The 20,458-nt window shown below is 36.2% G+C and overlaps 1 protein-coding gene across 8 annotated transcripts in view; it reads left to right on the top strand.

Annotated features, from left to right (window-relative positions):
* Positions 1-20,458, top strand: part of DYRK1A (dual specificity tyrosine phosphorylation regulated kinase 1A) — a 149,587-nt gene that overhangs the window by 117,718 nt on the left and 11,411 nt on the right. For all 8 annotated transcript variants that reach the window (XM_078073607.1, XM_078073584.1, XM_078073631.1 and 5 more), the window contains 5 exons: positions 1,124-1,312; positions 4,914-5,061; positions 9,006-9,292; positions 11,841-11,987; positions 13,807-13,947. In XM_078073607.1, the coding sequence (XP_077929733.1) occupies positions 1,124-1,312; positions 4,914-5,061; positions 9,006-9,292; positions 11,841-11,987; positions 13,807-13,947 (912 nt within the window). The remainder of the gene's footprint in view (positions 1-1,123; positions 1,313-4,913; positions 5,062-9,005; positions 9,293-11,840; positions 11,988-13,806; positions 13,948-20,458) is intronic.

Below are 20,458 nucleotides of genomic sequence, written 5' to 3'. Positions count from 1 at the left end.
AAAAAGTTTAACAGTAGCTTTGCTGAAGCTTGTTTTTAACTGTTTGGCCACCTTGTAAACAAGCGTTGTTCTGATGTTATTCTATGCAATGTACCTTATAATTTCCTCAGTTAGTTACCAGTTACTTGGACTATTGCCTAGTCTACCTGTTATTTTTTACTGGTATTAGAAACAGTTTTGTAAGAAAAACACATAGAAGGAAAATAACTCAACTGTGATCAGCCACAGGATTAATGGCCTTTAGTGTGGGGGAAGGGAGGGAGTGGCTAGTTTTCACTAATTGTCACTTTATTAGAGGCTTAAAAACTGGGCGTGTCTCAGAGGACCTTTTAGTAGAATTTCAGTTCATCTATATCTCAACTTTCATATTTAAAACATTTTGCCTTCTGGGACGCCTGGGTGGCTCAGATGGTGAAGCGTCTGCCTTCGGCTCAGGTCATGATCCCAGGGTCCTGGGAGCCAATCCCTATCAGGCTCCCTGCTCAGCGGGGAGTCTGCTTCTCCCTCTGCTTCTGCCTCTCTCTCTGTCTCTCATGAATAAATAAAAGCTTAAAAAAAAAAAATGAAACTTTTTGCCTTCAGAGCAAATGTAAAATTGGGATGGACTGGCAGAGGGCATGCAGGATATTGACATGAGGAGGATGAAAATGCTGTTTATTTGGTTTGGCGTTTGCTGATTACATCGGCATCTCTATATATTTTTTCCCCTCAAATCCCTCATATTAACTCTTAAGAGCTATGCCACCTCATCGTATACAAATTTTACCCTAGTTTAAGAAATAAATGTAAATCGGGCCCCGTTAGTCTTCTTGAATGGGCTACTTTGGACTAGTCACTTAATACCTATTTATAAAATGTACAAACAGTATTATTGAAAAATGACTTTCAGGGTAGACATTTTTCATTGGTTATATATCAGTGTTATGTAATTCAGATAGCAACTAGAAAATTCTTAATTTCATTTTTTTGTATTTGTTAATGAAGGATAAAAATTCATCAGTTTCCTCCTGATGGCAGACTTGTCTCATGTATGTTCTTGATACATATGATATATATGTATGTGCCTCCCGCTAAGCCCCAAAGATTTAAATTACACAGTAAGCACTGTATACTCTCATTTCAGGTTTACTATGCAAAAAAGAAGCGAAGACACCAACAGGGCCAGGGAGACGATTCTAGTCATAAGAAGGAGCGGAAGGTTTACAATGATGGTTATGATGATGATAACTATGATTATATTGTAAAAAACGGAGAGAAGTGGATGGATCGTTACGAAATTGACTCCTTGATTGGCAAAGGTTCCTTTGGACAGGTAATTTAATGGAAAATGCTGAATTTCCTAAATTAGAACTTCCTAGTGAATCATGTTGTTAACGCCTTTCCGTCGGTAGTATGTTTTCAGTGTTTGTAAATCCATGTAAACAATGGATATATGAGTATTTGGATCATCATAGTTCTTTAAAGCTAGTAAAACTACATCAGGTCTAAAAATTCCATTGTACTTTCTTTGTCCATATTTACTCTCTCGAGCTATCTAGTACTTACCTTACTAATGACTGAGTGGTAGACTGTAATCACTACTAGGAAGTGTTGCCCCTTTTGTACAGTCTGTGGATGATTCTTGGATGTGGGTGCTAGAAATAATTACCTTCCTGTCTGATACTCCTCTTCAGAAAGATGAGAGTTCCGTTGGCACAGCAGGTGCCCTGTCACTGTTTTGGAGTCTGGGAAAGCCAGGGGCTGTGCCCTGGGTTTTCCTCTCACCTTATCTTCTGCTGCCAGGCCTTGAAGTGGGCAGATGGTCTTTAGGATTTCCTCTTCCTGTTCTCACAGCACCAGTATGGCTCATACTGTGATGGGGTTGTCTGTGATGGAAAGCCTCATTCAGCAGCTTCTGGCAGGAAGAGTGAGGAAGGGGCTTCCCAAGAGACCTGGTGTTTCTCTTCATTTCTGTCCTCTCCTCCACTCACAGCTCTACCCTCCTCACCTGCATCCAGCCTCAGTACAAAGCACAAAACCCTGAATACGTCTGTCTCTTGTATCAGCTGTGCTCAGACTGAGAGCCATCACATCTTCGTCCTTGCACTTTTAAGAAACTTGTTCTCTGGCTGTGGACCCCCCAGCTGCTCCCACTTGTCAGTCCTATCTCATCGAGTCACTCGGCTTGGTTTGGTTTGAGGTGTGCTTTACTGTTGATCGTAGTCTCCTTTGCCTTGCAAACTCTGTGTGGTGAGTCCATTATTAACTTGCAGTCCAAACACTTCTGACTTTTCAGTAATGAGGATAGAATGGGGTTCAAAAGGACTTTTCCTGAACTATCTCCTTTTTTGCGTGTGTGGAACCTGCATGCTCTTATTTACCTGTTCCTGCCCTGAGATAAAGGAAAAAATGCCTCTTTTCAACCTGTGAGGGAAAATTCTTCATGTGTCAGTCTAATCATGCTTAGGACAAAAAGTAGATGGTAGGTCATGAGCAGTCACAGGTGTAGACCCAGAAAAATTGTAGCTATTAAACCTGTAAGGAGATACGCACAAGGTTGCTAGAAGACCTCCGTAATTCCAGTGTGGCTCTTCAAGGCCCTCATGTCACCTGCATGAAATACCTGTCCCTTTCCATGATTTCAAGGAATTTCGGTAATTGTACATAACTCAGAGAACTTTTCCTTGATTTGTAAGCTCTTTTTTCTTTGAGTCAGGGTTTCTCAGTATTTTGGGAGTCCTTTTTTATGAAATACTACTTGTTTGTGAGAAGCAGCTTCTTCTCTATCAGTCTGTTAAGGAGAGGCATTTCTGAGGCTCAGCTTTTAGTAAGGCGATGAACAACACCCTAGATAGAGGAATCGCTATCTCCATCTTGAAAATTACACCACCTGTTGAGGCAGTTGCCTGCAACAGGACATTTTTCTAACTAATGTGTTATCTACCATGAAAACTGTGGCCATACAGCAGACTCTCTAAACTTTGTTTTCCTTTTTTTTAGTTTTCCCTAAATAGTTAGTCTTTGAGTTTAGAGTGATGTTTTTCTCCTCCTCTTCACTTTAATTTTCTCATGCTTTAATTCCTAAGAGCAAGTGAGCATAATTAGACCTTTGAAAATAGAGGCCTATTTGGGACATCACACCCCATCTCATCAGGTAAAACTTATGGTTCCCTTAAGCTGAGGGGTGTTCAGATTCCGGACCTGTCACTCACCCAGTAATGTTTTCCGTACTGTCTTGGTCAGACTTTCCCTAAATCTCTGCCAGATCCTTGTCATATAAGGGGCTCCTTCATTTCTTCAGCCAGTGGTTGCTGTCGGTCCTGATTGCACATTTAAATTTCCCAGGGAGCTTTGGGGGGGTGGGGGGGTGTGTTGTGGGGAGAGGACTGGTGCGTAGGCTCCAAACCAGTTAAATCAGAATCTCTATGACTGGATCCTGGGCAGTTTGTAGTTTTTCAAACTGCCTGTTGAATGTGATTCAGGGTCGAAAACCATTGCTTTAGCATTTAGCCGGTTAACTATTTGCTAAGTCAGTAAATAGTTGGGCCCCTGCTGGTGGCCTTTGTCCTGGAGACCATTGGGACCTGGGCACGGAGCTGCAGCTCTTGGTGCTGTCAGTACAGTCAGTGAGACAGGAGAGTATCCAGACCACTTGGTCACATGTTTACATAGGTAGTCTCTGATTTTAAAGACAGTAGATCGTATTTTTTAGAATTGGGTGAAACCAGAAATAATTGCATTTTTCATTCCAAGTTTGATTTTAACTGAACCATTTACAGTCCTTGACAGTGTATCTCACCTTGACTGATGTTCCATTCTCTTCCTCGCCTCCAGTGGGACTCAGCCTACATCGGAATCACACTGGGTTCTCCCTACATCTCCAGACTTTGTGAATGTGCTAGAAAATGGATAAAGCTATTGCCTGTTCAGACTACATAGATTATAAATATGAATTAACTTTTAATTTATAGTGGGTTGTTTCTGATTTGTGGATAGTTTTATCTATGCATTGATTTTCTAAGTTTTATGTAAATCTCTTTGTTAATAATATGAAACTCCTTTTAAATGAGTAAAATTAGAACGAGAGGTGTACATGGTAATTGGCTCATGAGCACTCCACTTCCCTTGGCATTGATTCTATAACTATCAAGACCATCTGATTGTGGCTTTTAACTTTTATCATGGAACTTTCCTGGTAATTTGTATTAGATTTGTCTTTCGTTTAAATACCTGTGTTTTAATTTATGAAAATCTAATTTAAGGTTAGGAAGTTATCTACATTTTTCAAATGACTTAGAACCTTTTAAATATTTTACGTGTATGATTGAGGTTTAAACCAAGTTCTTTCTCCCATCAAAAGAAGAGTTAGAAGAATTGTTTTTACAGCGGGGTTATTCAGTAAGAAAGGTAAAAAGCCAAAGCACTTGACAAGATTTATTACTTACTTCTGGAGGAAAAGAGTTAATCTAGCTTTGTTAAAAGAAAGTGATATTGTGGATATTTAGAAATACTGTAAGGATACAAAAGAAATTTAATTGAAAAGATTGACTTTGGGACGCCTGGGTGGCTCAGTCGATTAAGCAAGCGTCTGCCTGTAGCTCGGGTTGTGATCTTGGGGTTCTGGGATCGGCCTGTGTGGGGCTTCCTGCTCAGCAGGGTGTCTGTTTCTTCTTCTCCCTCTCCCCCTCCCACCAGTCATGCTCACATGCTCTCTCTCAAATAAAGAAATAAAATCTTTAAAAAAAAGATTGACTTAAAATTGACTGTAAAGTAATAAATGGATGATACTGAATGGAAATGAATAGGACCTCTTCTACTTAGGGAGGTCAGAAAAATGAGAATTAGGTGAATATACAATTAAGGTGAATTGTAAAATGTTACGAAATTATGGCCATTAATGAAATAGAGAATTATTCATCTTTTTTCTCTTTTAGGTTGTAAAGGCATATGATCGTGTGGAGCAAGAATGGGTTGCCATTAAAATAATAAAGAACAAGAAGGCTTTTCTGAATCAAGCCCAGATAGAAGTGCGACTTCTTGAGCTCATGAACAAACATGACACTGAAATGAAATACTACATAGGTAAACAAACAGGAAAACAAAGCCATGTGTTCTCATATGAACCAGAAGTTTGAGTTAACGGTTATTTATGTATGGAAATATGTTGATTTTTATCTTAAAGTGCTGGGTTAAAAATGCAACTTTTTATTTCTGTTGGAGGGCGTAGATTTATGTAAATTACTTGATCTGGCAGTAATATTCTAGATCTTGGGGAATGTGCATTCCAGGTGGTGTTTGATTTAGAAACAAACAAGAATAGTGTCATAATTTGCAACTTACTAGTGCCATTTGTTTGCTTTAATGATGCACTTTTATCCAAGGGTCCTCTTGTTGGTAACTTTAACCATTTCTAATATAGCTTAGAAATTAGAAGTAAGCTAACATATTATAGAACCAGTTTTGGAATGTGTGAGCCAAGATCTCAGGCTCCTCCCCAGGCTCTGTCAGTTTGGCAGCATTAGAAGCTGTTAAGACTTAAAAACTACAGCAGAAAAGAGGTGTAATAGCCACTTTTTAATGAACTGCTATCATATTCCTCGTGCTTTTCTCCATCATCTGTAATAGTCATATCAGTCCTGTAGGAAAGTGGTGGAATCCTTATATTATAGACAGTTTATACAAAGAATAACATAACCAAGTTCCCATGGCTCTGCAGCTAGCATCTGAAACTACTTCTGCCTGAGTCTAGACTCTATGTTTGTTTCATTGTCTTACGGTGTTTCTCCTGAAAACGAAAAGGAGATAGAAGAATTATGAAGATAGTGAAGCTAGGGGCGCCTGGGTGGCTCAGTTGGTTAAGCGTCTGCCTTCAGGTCAGGTCGTGATCTCAGGGTCCTGGGATTGAGCCCTGCAATGGGCTTCCTACTCAGTAGGGAGTCTGCTTCTCCCTTTCCCTCTCACTCTGCCCCTCCCTTGTGCTCTCTCTCTCTTTCTCAAATAAGTAAATAAAATCTTTAAAAACATTAATGAAGTCTAGGATCAGTTGATATATGGGCATAACATGAATGATTATGCCTTTGTTAATACTGTTCTCAGTCAAATCTATGATGCTAATGATTGTAAGACCCCGTTATTTTATGTGCCACTGAGAAATTGTTGCCAAGTACAAATATAAGATGCCATCAGTTTTAGGATTGAGACCTTAGGATCAATTAACTATAGAAGTTCCTGTAGGCATGTATACATAGCAACTGTTGTTCAGAAATGTTGGCTTTACCTGATAAACATAAGGTTAAATTTTACGTAACAACTTGTTATGAGTAAGTAGGGCATTATGGTTCTTTAGTTTGTCCAAAACGGTGGAAACAAAAAAAATGGATGTTTAAAAATGTAAGATTCAGATACCAAGATTAGATTTCATTTATGAACACCCTTCATTCCCCAGTATTACAATAAAATGAGCTTATACTATTAATTTTTCTTTCTTGGTTTCTTCTCTGTAGATATCTGATATAATCCATAGTAATAACATTTGTATTTAAAACCTTTTCATATTCACTGAGCATTTACTGTTCAGTGTCAGTTATAACTTAGTGTAAGTTTGAGCCTCTTTCCATTCAAGGGACATAGAAGCACAAGATGGACATTCGAAGGATACTTGACTTACAAAGTAAACTGTGGACATACCTCCCCACTTCTTCCTCCTCACTCTTGTGTATTGTATTTTGAATATTTGCTTAAGTAGTAGAGAAAATGTTGATAGCATTAGTGTAACATTTTAATTCTGCCTTATTGAAAGAAAACATGACAAGTACATAGTAAGTATTCAATAGGTGCTATCCACTTGGTTGTACATAATGATGCCTGTCATTTTTATTTTTAATAAACTGACTTTAATGATTATTAGTTGTATTAATCATGATAGATGTTTTTTGGATGAGTTATTTTTTTAAGTTCTTATTTAGGAAGGTGGTGAATGCACAGTGTCTCAAGAAACTGAGGTTCTATATTGGAAGGCAAACAAGAACTTTAGATTTAGACCTCGCCCTGCCGGGAGAGTTGATACTTAAATTTAAGATGTCTCAAAGTCATATTGCTCTTTTATGATATAAATAACTTAGTTTTGTTTTGAAGTGATGATAAATATAATTTATTCTAGTGAGTTTTTTAAGTCTTTGAAACTTTAAAAAAAAAACTACCATGTAGCATAATTTCTCACCTGTATTACTTGGTACCTGTCATGATCTAGTTAAAAGAAAATTCAGTTTAGGTCTAGAACAAAGTCTTTCTGACCCTCCATTATCCCCAAAGTTCCGTTTAAAAGGTACGTTAAATATACTTGTGTTTGAGGTTTCTTTGCCGGTGTCTTTAGTGCTCAGTACATTGTAGATACTCAGTAAATGACTAATGAATTGGGAGGTCAGGTGGAACCAAGTGGATTGATCTTCCACTGGAAGAACTTCTCTTTTTTGAAGTAGGCTCCATGCCCAATGTGGGCTTGAACTCATGACCCTGAGATCAAGAGTTGGATGCTTACTGACGGCGCCAGCCAGGCGGCCCCATTCGAAGAACTTTCTAATCACAGAGCTTCTTAAAGGAATTTTTATAATTACACTGGAATTCTGGCATCAGTTACTTTTTTGCGTTCTTTTTGTGATCATTGCTTAATCAAATTAAAACTCTTGACCATGTCTCTGGGGGGTGTCTTTATTGCATGTGAAGCTCTGTAAACCTATGAACTTCAGTGATTAAGAGCAGATATTACACATTCTTAAATAACCTTTTAAGGATTCTTTTTATTTGTAAAAATAAAAGTGTTGAGTTGTACTGAGGACTCCTATAGAGCTATGTAGTATTTGTATTGTTATTTATCCTAACTTTGGATCATGTGTATCAAGAATGATGTAAAAGCAGTGTTGATGTGCACTGCTCCCCAGGAGGCAGTCCAGGACAACACAGTGTCTCCCTCATTCTCAGGGACCAGACCTTGAATACCAGCACAGGTTATTCCAGATAGGTCTGTAGAGAAACCTGTTTTTAGGAAACTAAAAGACCAAGATGAAGGTAACCTTGACAGATGGTGGTTTTATGTCATTCCAGTTGAGTTACAAGTGTTCAGTTTGGTACATATAACAATTTTACAGTGAAGGGCAGCACTTTATTGAATGACCTCATCTGATGCATAGTGTTAGTACTAAAAGCACAATCTTTGAAGCAATTTAGTGAGTATTAAGCCTTTTTAGAGGGTCAGCAGTGATAGCATGTAATGGCTTCTATGCTCTTTTCTCATTCATAAGCCTGCTTATAATTTCTTCTTGTGATTGAGCTCTATTTTCAAGTTTTCCCAGACCTTCAGTTGTGCACAAGATATAACATATACCAGTTTGATGAACATAATGAAATGCCTTGATTATGAACTCTAGTATGCTTTTCAGGTATTTGTTGTATTTGCCTAAAAGACAAAAAGATCTATGTCTTCCTTTGACAGTTGTTGCAGGAAATTACTAGTGAGATCTAAGGCTCAGCACAGTGGAATGTGGACATGTATCAGAGCCTGAAAGCCTTCCCAGAGACAGCTGCCAAGTACAGCATTTTCACAACCTGGAGATCCCAGTGGGTGGAGCTTAGGTGAAGTTGTGAGGTTGGGCTCTGAGGAAGTAAAAAATGCTTTCTTGTAGAAGTGAGCATGAAGTTACTGAAGTATTCTTAGTACTGTTTGTCGCTTTGCTACTTGTGTTTTCAGACCTTTTTTTTTTTTTTTTTTTAAGCAAAGCATTTAGGTGGTACTTCTTACATTATATTGTTTATTGGCAGACACCACACCTGTTTAATTCAGCAGATGAACAATTTAGATATTCCCGACTGATTATAGAATGTGCTGTCACTGCAGAATGCCGATCTCCAAATTTTAACTTGATTTTCACTCTACATTTGACATTGAAATGTTGGAGATTGAGAGTTCATGCATACATTATTCTCATTTTATTGGTATGTATAATTTAAAATGAAACTTTTTTCTCTTTCAGTGCATTTGAAACGCCACTTTATGTTTCGAAACCATCTCTGTTTAGTTTTTGAAATGCTGTCGTACAACCTCTATGACTTGTTGAGGAACACCAATTTTCGAGGTGTCTCTTTGAACCTAACACGAAAGTTTGCACAACAGATGTGCACTGCACTGCTTTTCCTTGCGACTCCAGAACTTAGTATCATTCACTGTGACCTAAAACCTGAGAATATCCTTCTTTGTAACCCCAAACGCAGTGCAATCAAGATCGTTGACTTTGGCAGTTCCTGTCAATTGGGGCAGAGGGTAAGTATATTTCAGGACTTGTGAATTAAAATAGAACTGGGTAAAACAGTGTTGGTAGATACTTGAAATGTTATTAATATGTATACAATTTGGAGGTAATTACAGGATGGTTATCCTCAAAATGTGCCACTCTAGTCACATTGTGTTGAAACCTGTTTTGGGGACATAGCACTTAAAATGCAAATATAAGATTCTGAATTAGAAGGTATTGGTTTTTTTTAAAGTAGATTTTTAAAAATTATATGTATGCCTAAGAGGCAGAGAGAATAGGAGATGAGTTAATTAAATATTAGGTGATTTGCAGCTATATTTTGCAAGTAGAGGTGTTAGTATGAATTTGGGGATATTCCAATACTAGAACATTGAATCCTTGCTGTGACATTCTTCTCTAAAGATAGATCAAGATAAATGGTTTTCTCCAAAAACTGATGGGTTTAGAAACATAAGGTAATTTTGCATTACACATGGTGATACAGTATAGAAATTACGCAGTTGGTTAGACATACTTGTTTTGATAAATAAGTTTAAATCTTTTTTTCCCTATATAAATTCTGACACTTGTCCAAACTGGTTTTCCTCAGACTGCTAATAACAGACCTGTCTGTAGCAATGATATAGATTTAGGTTTAGCTGATTTAAGAAAGCAGATTTTTCCTACTATTCTTTCTAGTGTTATGAAAGCTACTCTTAACAGTGTTTCACATATAAAATAGAAGTGATAGGTTGCTTTCTTCTTGAAAGGAATTAAAACCGTCACTTGGTAATATTTTACTCATTTTAAACACTGTTCCTATTTACTTGCAAGTACTGAAACTGCATTTCTTGGGAAAAAAAAGAAAAACCACAAGTAACATTCAGATACTATTTCATACTGGCTTTCTAGCTTTTGTTTTTCCAAATTAGTGAGAGTTCTTGTCCTGTGCAACTTTTTTCCATGTTTTAAATATGGCTGGTTAATTTGATCATGAAGATTTATAGTCCGCTAACCAGGATTATCAGGCTTGTTCTTTTCTGCAACTTACTCATGGTAGTGGTGTTATATAGATCACTGAAATAAATTGAAGGAGTAGGAAGCAAAGTTTGCAGTTTCAGATGCCTCTGAAAATCAGGAGCTGTTCATAGTTGTTAATGTGGGATAAAGTATATTGTGAATGGAAAATACATGCCCATCTTGAGAGTCATTTGAATAGATTTAGATTTGGAAAAATTTTCCCCCCACTTAAACAAAATCATGTGTTCTGTACTAATATCAAACACTACTATGTCTCTCCAGCCAAATTTAGACAACTATCCTTTTAGCTCAGTGAGGTTTAAACTGTGTGAGTGTATCACATTAGAATGAGAGATCCTTTCTAAAATACACACACAGTGCGTGGCCCTACACTAGATAAACTGGCTCAGTCTCACAAGGTGGCAGGGCAGGGGGATTTCAGGGGGATTTTGGTGCACAACCTCTCAGATGACCCAGCCACTGCTTTAACCAAACTGAATGGATGATTGACAAACTTCCTTGCATAAGCGGGGGAATAAGACAATCTCAGTAGTAGGGAGTCTTTGGGGCTTACCAGTGCTGTTGGCTTGTAGAAACTTGGAAACGTAATACTTCTTCCTGGTCCCTTTGGTCAGTTTCTTCACTCTAACAAGGCATTAATGTTGGGTTGATCTGCTTATGGGGGGCATCAGGTTATTCTTGGAGATTTGGCTGGAGTTTTAGGTGGGAGCCACAAAAGCGTTCATGGGAAAGCAGCACCGTGCTGCTGGCCGCCTAGTTAGAGTGTTAAGTGAGGAAGTTAGGAGGATTTTGTTTGTTTCTTTCTCTTTTTAAATAAAACTTTCTTTGCTTTCACATTATTTCTAGATATAAATTTACAATGGCTAAGTGAAGATGAAATGGTTTTTTTTAAGACATTCTCTGATTACTTCATTGAAAATTATCCATTTCAAGATTTTCTAAGAAGTTTTAGATTGAGGGGGAAGAGGACAGGGCAGGGAAGGAAGTGATTGGTCGGAAACTACTCCCAGTTGAATTTTATGTAGCAACGCTTCTCAGATTTATCTGTGAGACTAGTACAGTGTAGATACCTGAATTTTCATTTACATTGTCCAGAGTTTGACTTAATGCTGAAATACATTCTTTAGGTGAATTTAAATACAGTTTAGTCCTTAAATTAATGGTAAACGAAGTGCCGGCCATAGCAGGAAAGAATAATTAATAAGGAAAGAAACTATTCTCAATAATGTCTTTTTTCTAATAAGGCATAATTATTTGTTTTAAGGTGTGTATCTTGATTACCAGTTAGGATTGCACTAAATGGGAGGACTTGAATTGTTGTATGTTTTGCATTTCAGAGAGTAAGCCCTCTCTTGAAATGTTTAGTCATTTAAATAATATTTGTAGTAGAAGGTTGAAATCAGTAAATGGAACCCAAATTTAGGAGTTAGCCAATTATTTTTTCTGTTAATATTAGATAAGTGTACTTAATTCATTGTGGAGCATAATTAAACAAAACTTACGTTGGAATTAATATGATATTGAAATATATTTCAGATATACCAGTATATTCAGAGTCGCTTTTATCGGTCTCCAGAGGTGCTACTGGGAATGCCTTACGACCTTGCTATTGACATGTGGTCCCTTGGGTGTATTTTGGTTGAAATGCACACTGGAGAACCTCTGTTCAGTGGAGCCAATGAGGTATATGATGGATTGCTTTCAAAACTCTGTTTCTGTTTTCATAATTTCTTTTTGTTTTTAATCAATGACAATGTAATCTGAAAATTGTTTTTAAGAAAAGATGTCTATTAATTTAAATATTCAAATGTTGGGACAGTTTTGAATTTATGTTACCCATTTTTAAAGTTTTTCAGTTATCATAATGGTGAATTTAGGATTTTGAGATGGGTAGTGAGATCTTTTAATTTGCTATTAAGGAGAACAATAAGTTAGTAAATGTTAAGCATTCTGGTTTAAATTTTACAGATTTTAGGTATAATGTAATGAAAATGATGATGAAAGGCATGAGGGCCACCCTGAGAACAATGTAAACATCACTGTAAATTTGGAGAGTTGATTTGGAATTTAAGAGGTGATGACCAGTAGCCTTGATAGGTATTTGATCTGAATAATTGAGGGTGAATTAGGATTATAGAATTTTACAGCTACAGATGATGTGTAATTCTAATTCATGGGTTTTCAGTCTGTATTCTCAGAAGGTGTTTGGAGGTCAGAGGCAGTGCCTAGGAGGGCATGGGGAGAGGCCATGCTCTCTGGCAGTCGGAGGAATTGGTTTAAATCTTACGGGGTTTTTCATTTTTTAAAGGAAAGTTAACCATTACAGATCTTGATCAGTCCATGCATTTATAAATAAGAAAGGCCAACAAAATTTAATGACTTACTTATGCCAGGTTAAACAACTGTTAGTATTGTGTCAGAAATCTGTCCCCTCCATCTTCTTAATTCACTCGAACTAAAGCTAGTGAGCCATTCCTGGGCAGTAACTGGCATAGTGTGTGTTTGGTATTGTTTTGTTATCAGTAATATTACCCTGGAAAGTAGTATCTTTTTCATGGGCTTAAACAGTGCTAAATTAAATTGTATTGTATTAATTATAATTAAATATTTATCAGATAAAAATAATTAAAATAAATATGATAAACTATAATCAATTATATTCTTGTAAATCACCTGAAACTTCAGTGGCTTCCATTTCATTCATTGTAAAAGCCAAGTCCTTTGAGTGGCTCGAAAATTCCTACTCCCTCTGACTCCTGCTTTCTCTCTGCGACCTTGCCTCCCCTCACTGTCTCGGTCCCAGCACAGAGCTTTGCTCTGTGGTCCCTTGGAAACAGCAGCCACAGGCCCATACTAACTTTGCATTAGTTCTTTCCTGTGCCTGAAAGGCCCTGTCCCCAGGGAGCACGTGGCTCCTTCCCTCACTGCTTTAGCTCTTCGCCCTCCTACATCTTTTCCGTGATCCCCTAGTACCCGTTGCAGTGCCCCTTGTCACTCTCCATCCCTTTAATTTTCTCCATAGGTCTTAGTTGGCATTGGCATAATATATTTAATTACATATTTGTTTATTAGTGATCTCTTTCCCTATAATATAAACTTTTTGGCAGGGATTTTTGTCTGTTTTGTTTATTGCTATGTTCTACTGAGTGAGGTTTCTAGCATATGGTTAAGACACTTGGTATTTGAGTGAATGAATCCGCAAGAATACTTGATTCGGCCCATGATTAAGCCTCTGGGATTTTTTTTTTTTTGATGGTTATTTGATTTTATGTGTTTATTTAATTATCTGCCCTGTCCTGTGTGGAATGAGGGGACTGCAGGACGGCAGGGACTTTCTCTCTCTTGTTCATGATTGTATGCTCAGTGCTTGGAGGTGTGCCTGAAACACACAGAAGATACTCGGTTTATTTATAATTTATGAATGAATGAATGAGTGGATGAGCAGAAGTAGGATATACTACGGTAGAAGTTACAGGCTTTTTTATTTTTATTTTAAATACAGGTAGATCAGATGAATAAAATAGTGGAAGTTCTGAGTATTCCACCTGCTCATATTCTTGACCAAGCACCAAAAGCAAGAAAGTTCTTCGAGAAGTTGCCAGATGGCACTTGGAACTTAAAGAAGACCAAAGATGGAAAACGGGTAAAATAGGGAAACTTTTTGTTTTTTGAGCCTTTGTTATTTATTTTACTGGAGTGGTCTTTTTATAGCTCATCTTGTGTTTACTTGACATCCGTGTTTTAGTTAACAGTTTCATTAATAACTTAGGCGTATTTCTTTAAAAGTTGGGTAGAGTTTGACCTGATCTGTCTGATGGACCAGTGTTTGTTTCATGGTTAGAGTTAAGACTTCATTTTGAAAACTCTTATGTCTGCTTTGTGAGACAGCCGATCAAACTACCCTGCCTCGTTTCAGCAGTAGGATCAGAATCAGTAAGTTTGACCTTTTTTTCTCACAGTGTGGGTCTATAATGAAGTCACAGTTAACAATACAGCAGCTGTGAGCAATAGAGGTCATAATTGCAGTAAATCGCCTTTTTTTTTTTTTTTTTTTTTAATTTCAGATGGTAGAAAAGGATTTTTGACTCAGGCAATTTGTGACAAGAATATGAACTGACTAGAGTCCTTGGATAGATTTCATTGCAGGTTCTTAGGTCAGTGGCATGGATAGCAGGAATGTCATATCTCCAAAATCCTCAGCGTGAGGTTTTCACATCATTAGGTTTGGTTTAGTAATTTTCTTTTAGCTGAGAACTTTTTTCAGATCCCTAAACAATGTCAGTTTAACAGAGTAAATAATGGCAATTTTGCGTCTTGATTTAACTTTTTATGTATCGGAAAATAATCATATTTTGTAATCTAGCTTGTGTGTAGTATAAAATGAATGTAATATATAAATATCTGATTGTATGTGATACGTATACCAGACACCTTGTGATTGTAGTTTTGCATTTTTAACACGTAGGAGATTTTATTTTTGCTCTAGTTTTTATTTGCCCTTGATTTTAGCGATACTGCCACCAGGTGTCATTTCCAGTGAACTGAAGATGATGGTTATTTGCTTTAATTCACCTTCACATAGCTGTTGTGGAGTCTCAACTTTTATAATATTGAGTGATTTTCTTTAGAATATTTAAAAATATATCTGTAATTGTATCTTTCACAGCTGATTTATAACTTCCCGCATCCTGCCTGATTCTCTAAAGTTCCAGGCAATGTAATATTTGGCAGCCAAATTGTGCCTGCTCCCCTTAAGAAAGGGGTGGAAAATACTATGCAGGCCTCCTGAGTCCTTTTGCCTTTATCCACATCGCTGGCTTATCAGGCCTGGCCCCTTTCCCCTTGAACCAAAACACAGCCAGGGAATCCTTCTTAGTTTCCCCAGCATTCAGAGTAGCTCCTACCAGTTGATTTGAATTAGCACGGAGGATATGAAACCTCCTTTATGTTTTTTATCTCTCTGCAGTACAGGCTACTACTTTGTCCATTTTGAAGTTTTTGTCGTCTTCTACCAGTTTTTTTTTTTTTTCCCTAAATAAAACATTCATCCTGTCCCATTCATATCTCTGTCTTATAAAACCACAGATAAGCCACTATGGGCTATAACCTATCATTTCTCCCAAATTGAGCTATAATTATTATTTTAAAAAATTATTGGGGGTTGCATTTCAGAAAAGAGTAGATGAATCTTTTCCCTTTTTAAAATTGAAAGTGAGTATCTTAACCTGCATTTAGTACATGCTAACTATAGGTTTTATGAGATTTCCCTTAGCTTCAATTAGCAACTGACTTAAACTTAATTTTTAAAGTATAAAATAACTATTTGTCTTTGAACAGAAATAAATTTTGCAATGACAAAAAAAAATCAAATCCAGAACTGAATGATTACATTATAAAGGATGCACTAGGGAATTTAACCAGAAGTATAAATTGAGTGCATGTGCTGTCATTGGGTTTCTTTGTGCTTTTATTTTCTGTGATTTTATTTTTACTTTTAATTTCTCACTTATGTTTCAAGAGCCCATTCTAGCTTCCTGGTAATGAAATCTTATATCTACTGTATGTATATTTTTTTGGTGGGAAAGGTGGATGAAGAATTAAGATCTGTTTTATTAAAGTATAGTTTTTGTACAACAATATATGCATACCTTAAGTGTTCATTTTGTTTTAATCTTATGTACAACAATGTAACCACTACCTAAAACAAGATACAGAATATTTCCACCACCCTAATATGTTCTGTTGTGACCCTTTTGTCATCCCACCCCACCCCACTTTCTGATTACTATCATCATAGGTTAGTTTTGCCTATTCATAGGCAAAATTCATATAAATGTAATCCTATATAGTATTTATTATTTTGTTTCCTTCACTTAACAAACATAATTTTTGGAAATTCATCCATATTTGTTGTGTGTTTCAAATGTTATTTCCTTTAATTGCTTCATAGTATTTTACTGAATAAAAATACTGTAACTTATCTATATTTACCTGTCAGTGGACGTTTGGGTTGTTTCTGATTTGGACCTATTATGAATAAGGGTACTGGGAACATTCTTGTATAAATCTTTTGTACATGTGTATTTTTATTTCTCTGGGATCACTACTTAGAGGTAGAATTGCCAGGTCATAGGGTATATTTGTGTTTACCTTCACGAGAAAATAAAATTCTCCAAATTTTTATCATTTTACATTTCTACAGCGTATGAGGTTTCCAGTTGCATGACATCCTCACCATTTGGTATGGTTGGTCTTTTAGAAATCAGCCATTGTAACGGGTCTACATAGTGGTTTCATTTGCATTTCTCCATGACTAATAATATGTGCTTATTAACCATTCATTGATTTTTTTTTTTTTTTTTGCGACCATCTTTCCAGTCTTTTACTCATTTATTAGTGAGTTGTAGGAGGGTTTTTTTTTGTTTTTTTGTTTTTTACATATAATGGATATAAGTCCTTTGTCACATTATGTGTCAGTGTTTTTTTCCCCAGACTGTGGTTTACCGATTTCTTTTCTTGGTGGTATCTTTTGATGCGCAGAAAATTTTAATATCAATGAAATCAAATTTGTCAACTGGCTTTTATGAATAGTAGTAGTTTTTGTATCCTAAGAAATCTTTGCTGTCCTCAAGTTCGTGAGGGTGTTCTGTGCTTTCTTTTAAAAGATTTTTTGATCCTAGTTTTTATGGTTAGAGTTCTGTGGTTCATCTTGAATTAAGTTTTGAATATGGAATGAGGTGTAGGATTTGATGTTCACGTCCCCAGATGCTTACCTAAGCATTGCAGCATCATTTGTTGAATTGGCCTTTCCCTATTGATCTGGGAGCTTTTGTCCAAAACAAATTTATCTTTTATTTGCGGGTCTATATTTATTTGCATCCTGTTCTGTTGCTTTGGTTGATCAATCCTTGAACCAATACCTCGGTGCCAGTTACTGTAGCTGTGTGGTAAGTCTCAAATTCAAGTAGTATAAATCCACCAGCTCTTTTCTTCTGTTTCAAAGAAATTTTTTTTCTATTCTTCAGGTACTTTTTATTTACATATAAATTTTAGAATCAGCTAATAAATTTGTCCCCAAGAAATCTTGCTGGAATTTCTATTTGGATTGCATTTGAAGTTCCCCAGGAGAATGGACATTTTAACAGCAATGAGTCTTCCAGTCTGTGAACATGGTTTCTCCATTTATTTAGACTTTAATTTGTCTCAGCAGCATTTTGTACTGTTCTGTGCGGAAGTCTCAGGCATATTTTATTTTTTTAATTTTTAATTTTTTGGATTTTTTTAAGCGTCTTTTTTAAAGTATCATCATCTCATTTCTCATTGCAAATATGTGGTACTAAAACTGAGTTTTCTATATTAACTCTATATCCTAAGACCTTGCTAAATTTACCTATTCTAGTTTTTTGTTTGTTTTTAGATTCTGTAGGACTTTCTATTTAATCATATCCTCTGCAAATGAACAGTTTTATTCTTTGAATCTGTATGCCTTTATTTATTTTTATTTTATTATACTGACTGGGACCTCCGTATGTTGAGTAGTTATGGTGAGAGCAGACATCTTCCCATGTTCCCAGTCTTGTGGGAAAAGCGTACATTTATTCAGTATTTTTTTTTTTTTTTTTGCGAGCACATTTTTAAGTATGGTACTAATTGTATATTTCTTGTAGCCCTCTATCAGGTTGAAGGAGTAGTTTCCTGTGGTTATTTATTTATTTATTTATTTATTTTTATTTTTATTTTTATTTTTATTTTTATTTTTTTTAAAGATTTTTTATTTATTTATTTGACAGAGAGAGACACAGTGAGAGAGGGAACACAAGCAGGGGGAGTGGGAGAGGGAGAAGCAGGCTTCCCACGGAGCAGGGAGCCCGATGCGGGGCTCGATCCCAGGACCCTGAGATCATGACCTGAGCCGAAGGCAGACGCTTAACCGACCCAGGCGCCCCAATTTATTTATTTATTTTTAAAAGATTTTATTTGTCAGAGAGAGAGAGAGAGCACAAGCAGGGGGAGCGGCAGGCAGAACAGGCAGAGGGAGAAGCAGACTCCCCGATGAGCAAGCAAGTCCCATGGTGGGACTCGATCCCAGGACCCTGGGGTCATGTCCTGTGCCGAAGGCAGATGCTTAACTGTGACTGAGCCACCCAGGCATCCTGTTTTTAGATAGTTTCCTGTGTTTTTAGAGAAATGTTTTGCACGTTTGTTTTTCTGAATCATGAGTGGGTTTTGAATGTTGTCACATGCTTTCTGCACTTATAGAGATGATCATACGGTTTTTTTCCTGTTATGTGGTAAAACACATTAATTAACTTTTAGAATATTAAGTTCAACCTATGATAAACCACACTTGGCCTTGATATATTGTCTTATGTATTGCTGGGTTCAGTTTGTTAGTCTATATTGGTAGGAATTTTGTCATTAAATGGATATTTGTCTAAAATTTTATATAATACCTTCATTAGGTGTTGATCTCAGGATTATGCTGGTCTCATAAAACTATTGGGAAGTACTCTTTCTTGATTTTTCTGAAAGAATTTGTGTAAGATTGGCATTATTTCTTTTGTAAATATTTAATAGAGTTCATTGATGAAGCTCTCAGGAACCGGGAATGTTCTTTGCTAGAAGGTTATTAATTGTAGCCCGTATTTTTTGATAAATATGTGGCTATTCAGATTTTGAGTCAATTTTGGTAGGCATGTATTTCAAGAAACTTGTCCTCATCTAAGTTGTTGGGTTTGTTAGCATAAAATTACCCATATTATTTCATTATTACCTTTGTAATTTCTAGAGGCTCTGTAGTGGTAGTGTCCCTTTTGTTCCTAATGCTGGTCATTTCTGTTTTCTCCCTTTTTCCCTATTATTCTTGCTAGTGGTTTGTCAAATTTACTAATCTTTTCAAACAACCAGTTGTTTTGTTTTGACTGTTGTTTAATCTTGTTTCTATTTCATTGATTCTTTTCTCATTATTAATCCTTTTCCTCTCCTTACTTTAGGTTAAATTTGCTTTTTCTAAAAGTTTCTGAAGGTGGAAGCTTAGATCATTTATTTAAAACTTTTTTCTTACAGCATTTAAAGATAAATTTCCCTCTAATTACAGCTTTAGCTGCATGGAGCAACTTTTGATATGTTTTAAATTTCATTGATTTTGAAACATTTCTCATTTCCCTTGTAATTTCTTTATTGACCCATTATTATTTAGAATGTTGTTACATAATTTCAAAATATTTGAGGATTTTCTAGACATCTTACTGTTAACTGATTTCTAATTCAGTAGCCTCATGGTCAGAAAACATGATTTCACTCCTTTAAAATTAATTCAGATTTGTTTTATGACATAGCAGGTAATCTCTGTTGGTGAATGTTCTGTGTACACTTGCAAGGAATTGTATTTTATACGTTTGTAGTCTACAAATGTCAGTAGAGGTCGAGTTGTTTGATTTTTTTTTTCCCATATCTTTTGCATCCTTATTTTGTGTGTATGTGTGTCTGTGGATTATTTGTTTTATCAATGACAGAGAGGAATGTTAATCTTTAGTGATAATTTTGGATTTGTCTTAATCTCCTTTTAGTTGCTTTATGTGTTTTGAAGCTCTCTTAGTAGGTGTGTACCCATTTAGTGTTGTTGTGCCTTTGTGGTAAATTCATTTTTCATTATGATGAAATGTCCCTCTTTATGTTTAGTAATGTTTTTATTTTTAAGTCTGATTTGTCTGATATTACTATATCTGTGCCAACTTTCTTATTCTTCACATTCTTATAGTCTATATTTTTCCTACCCTTTAACTTCAAATCTGCCCGTACTTTTATATATGAAGTATGACTCTTGTATGCAACGTAAGTTGTCATGCCTTTTAATCCAGTCAGCTAGTCTCTTTCTTTCACGATGAGTTTTTAACCCATTTAATTATTCATTAAAAACCCTGAAGTCTGGGCTTTAAAATTAAAGTGTTACCTTATTTGTGCTCTACTTGTCTTACCTCCTTTCCCCCAATTCCTTCTTTCCTGTCTTCTTTTGGGTTAATGGAATACTTTCTGGTATTTTATTTCATCTCCTCTATTGAGCTATTACTTTGTATGTAATTTTTATTCTTTTATTTTTTTTAAAGATTTTGTTTATTTATTTATTTGAGAGAGAGCATGAGTGGGGGGAGAGG

Source organism: Halichoerus grypus, chromosome 1, assembly GCF_964656455.1.
Source record: "Halichoerus grypus chromosome 1, mHalGry1.hap1.1, whole genome shotgun sequence".
Classification (NCBI taxonomy): domain Eukaryota; kingdom Metazoa; phylum Chordata; class Mammalia; order Carnivora; family Phocidae; genus Halichoerus; species Halichoerus grypus.
The sequence above is the reverse complement of the archived record's forward strand: the minus strand, read 5'-3'. Positions and strand labels throughout refer to the sequence as shown.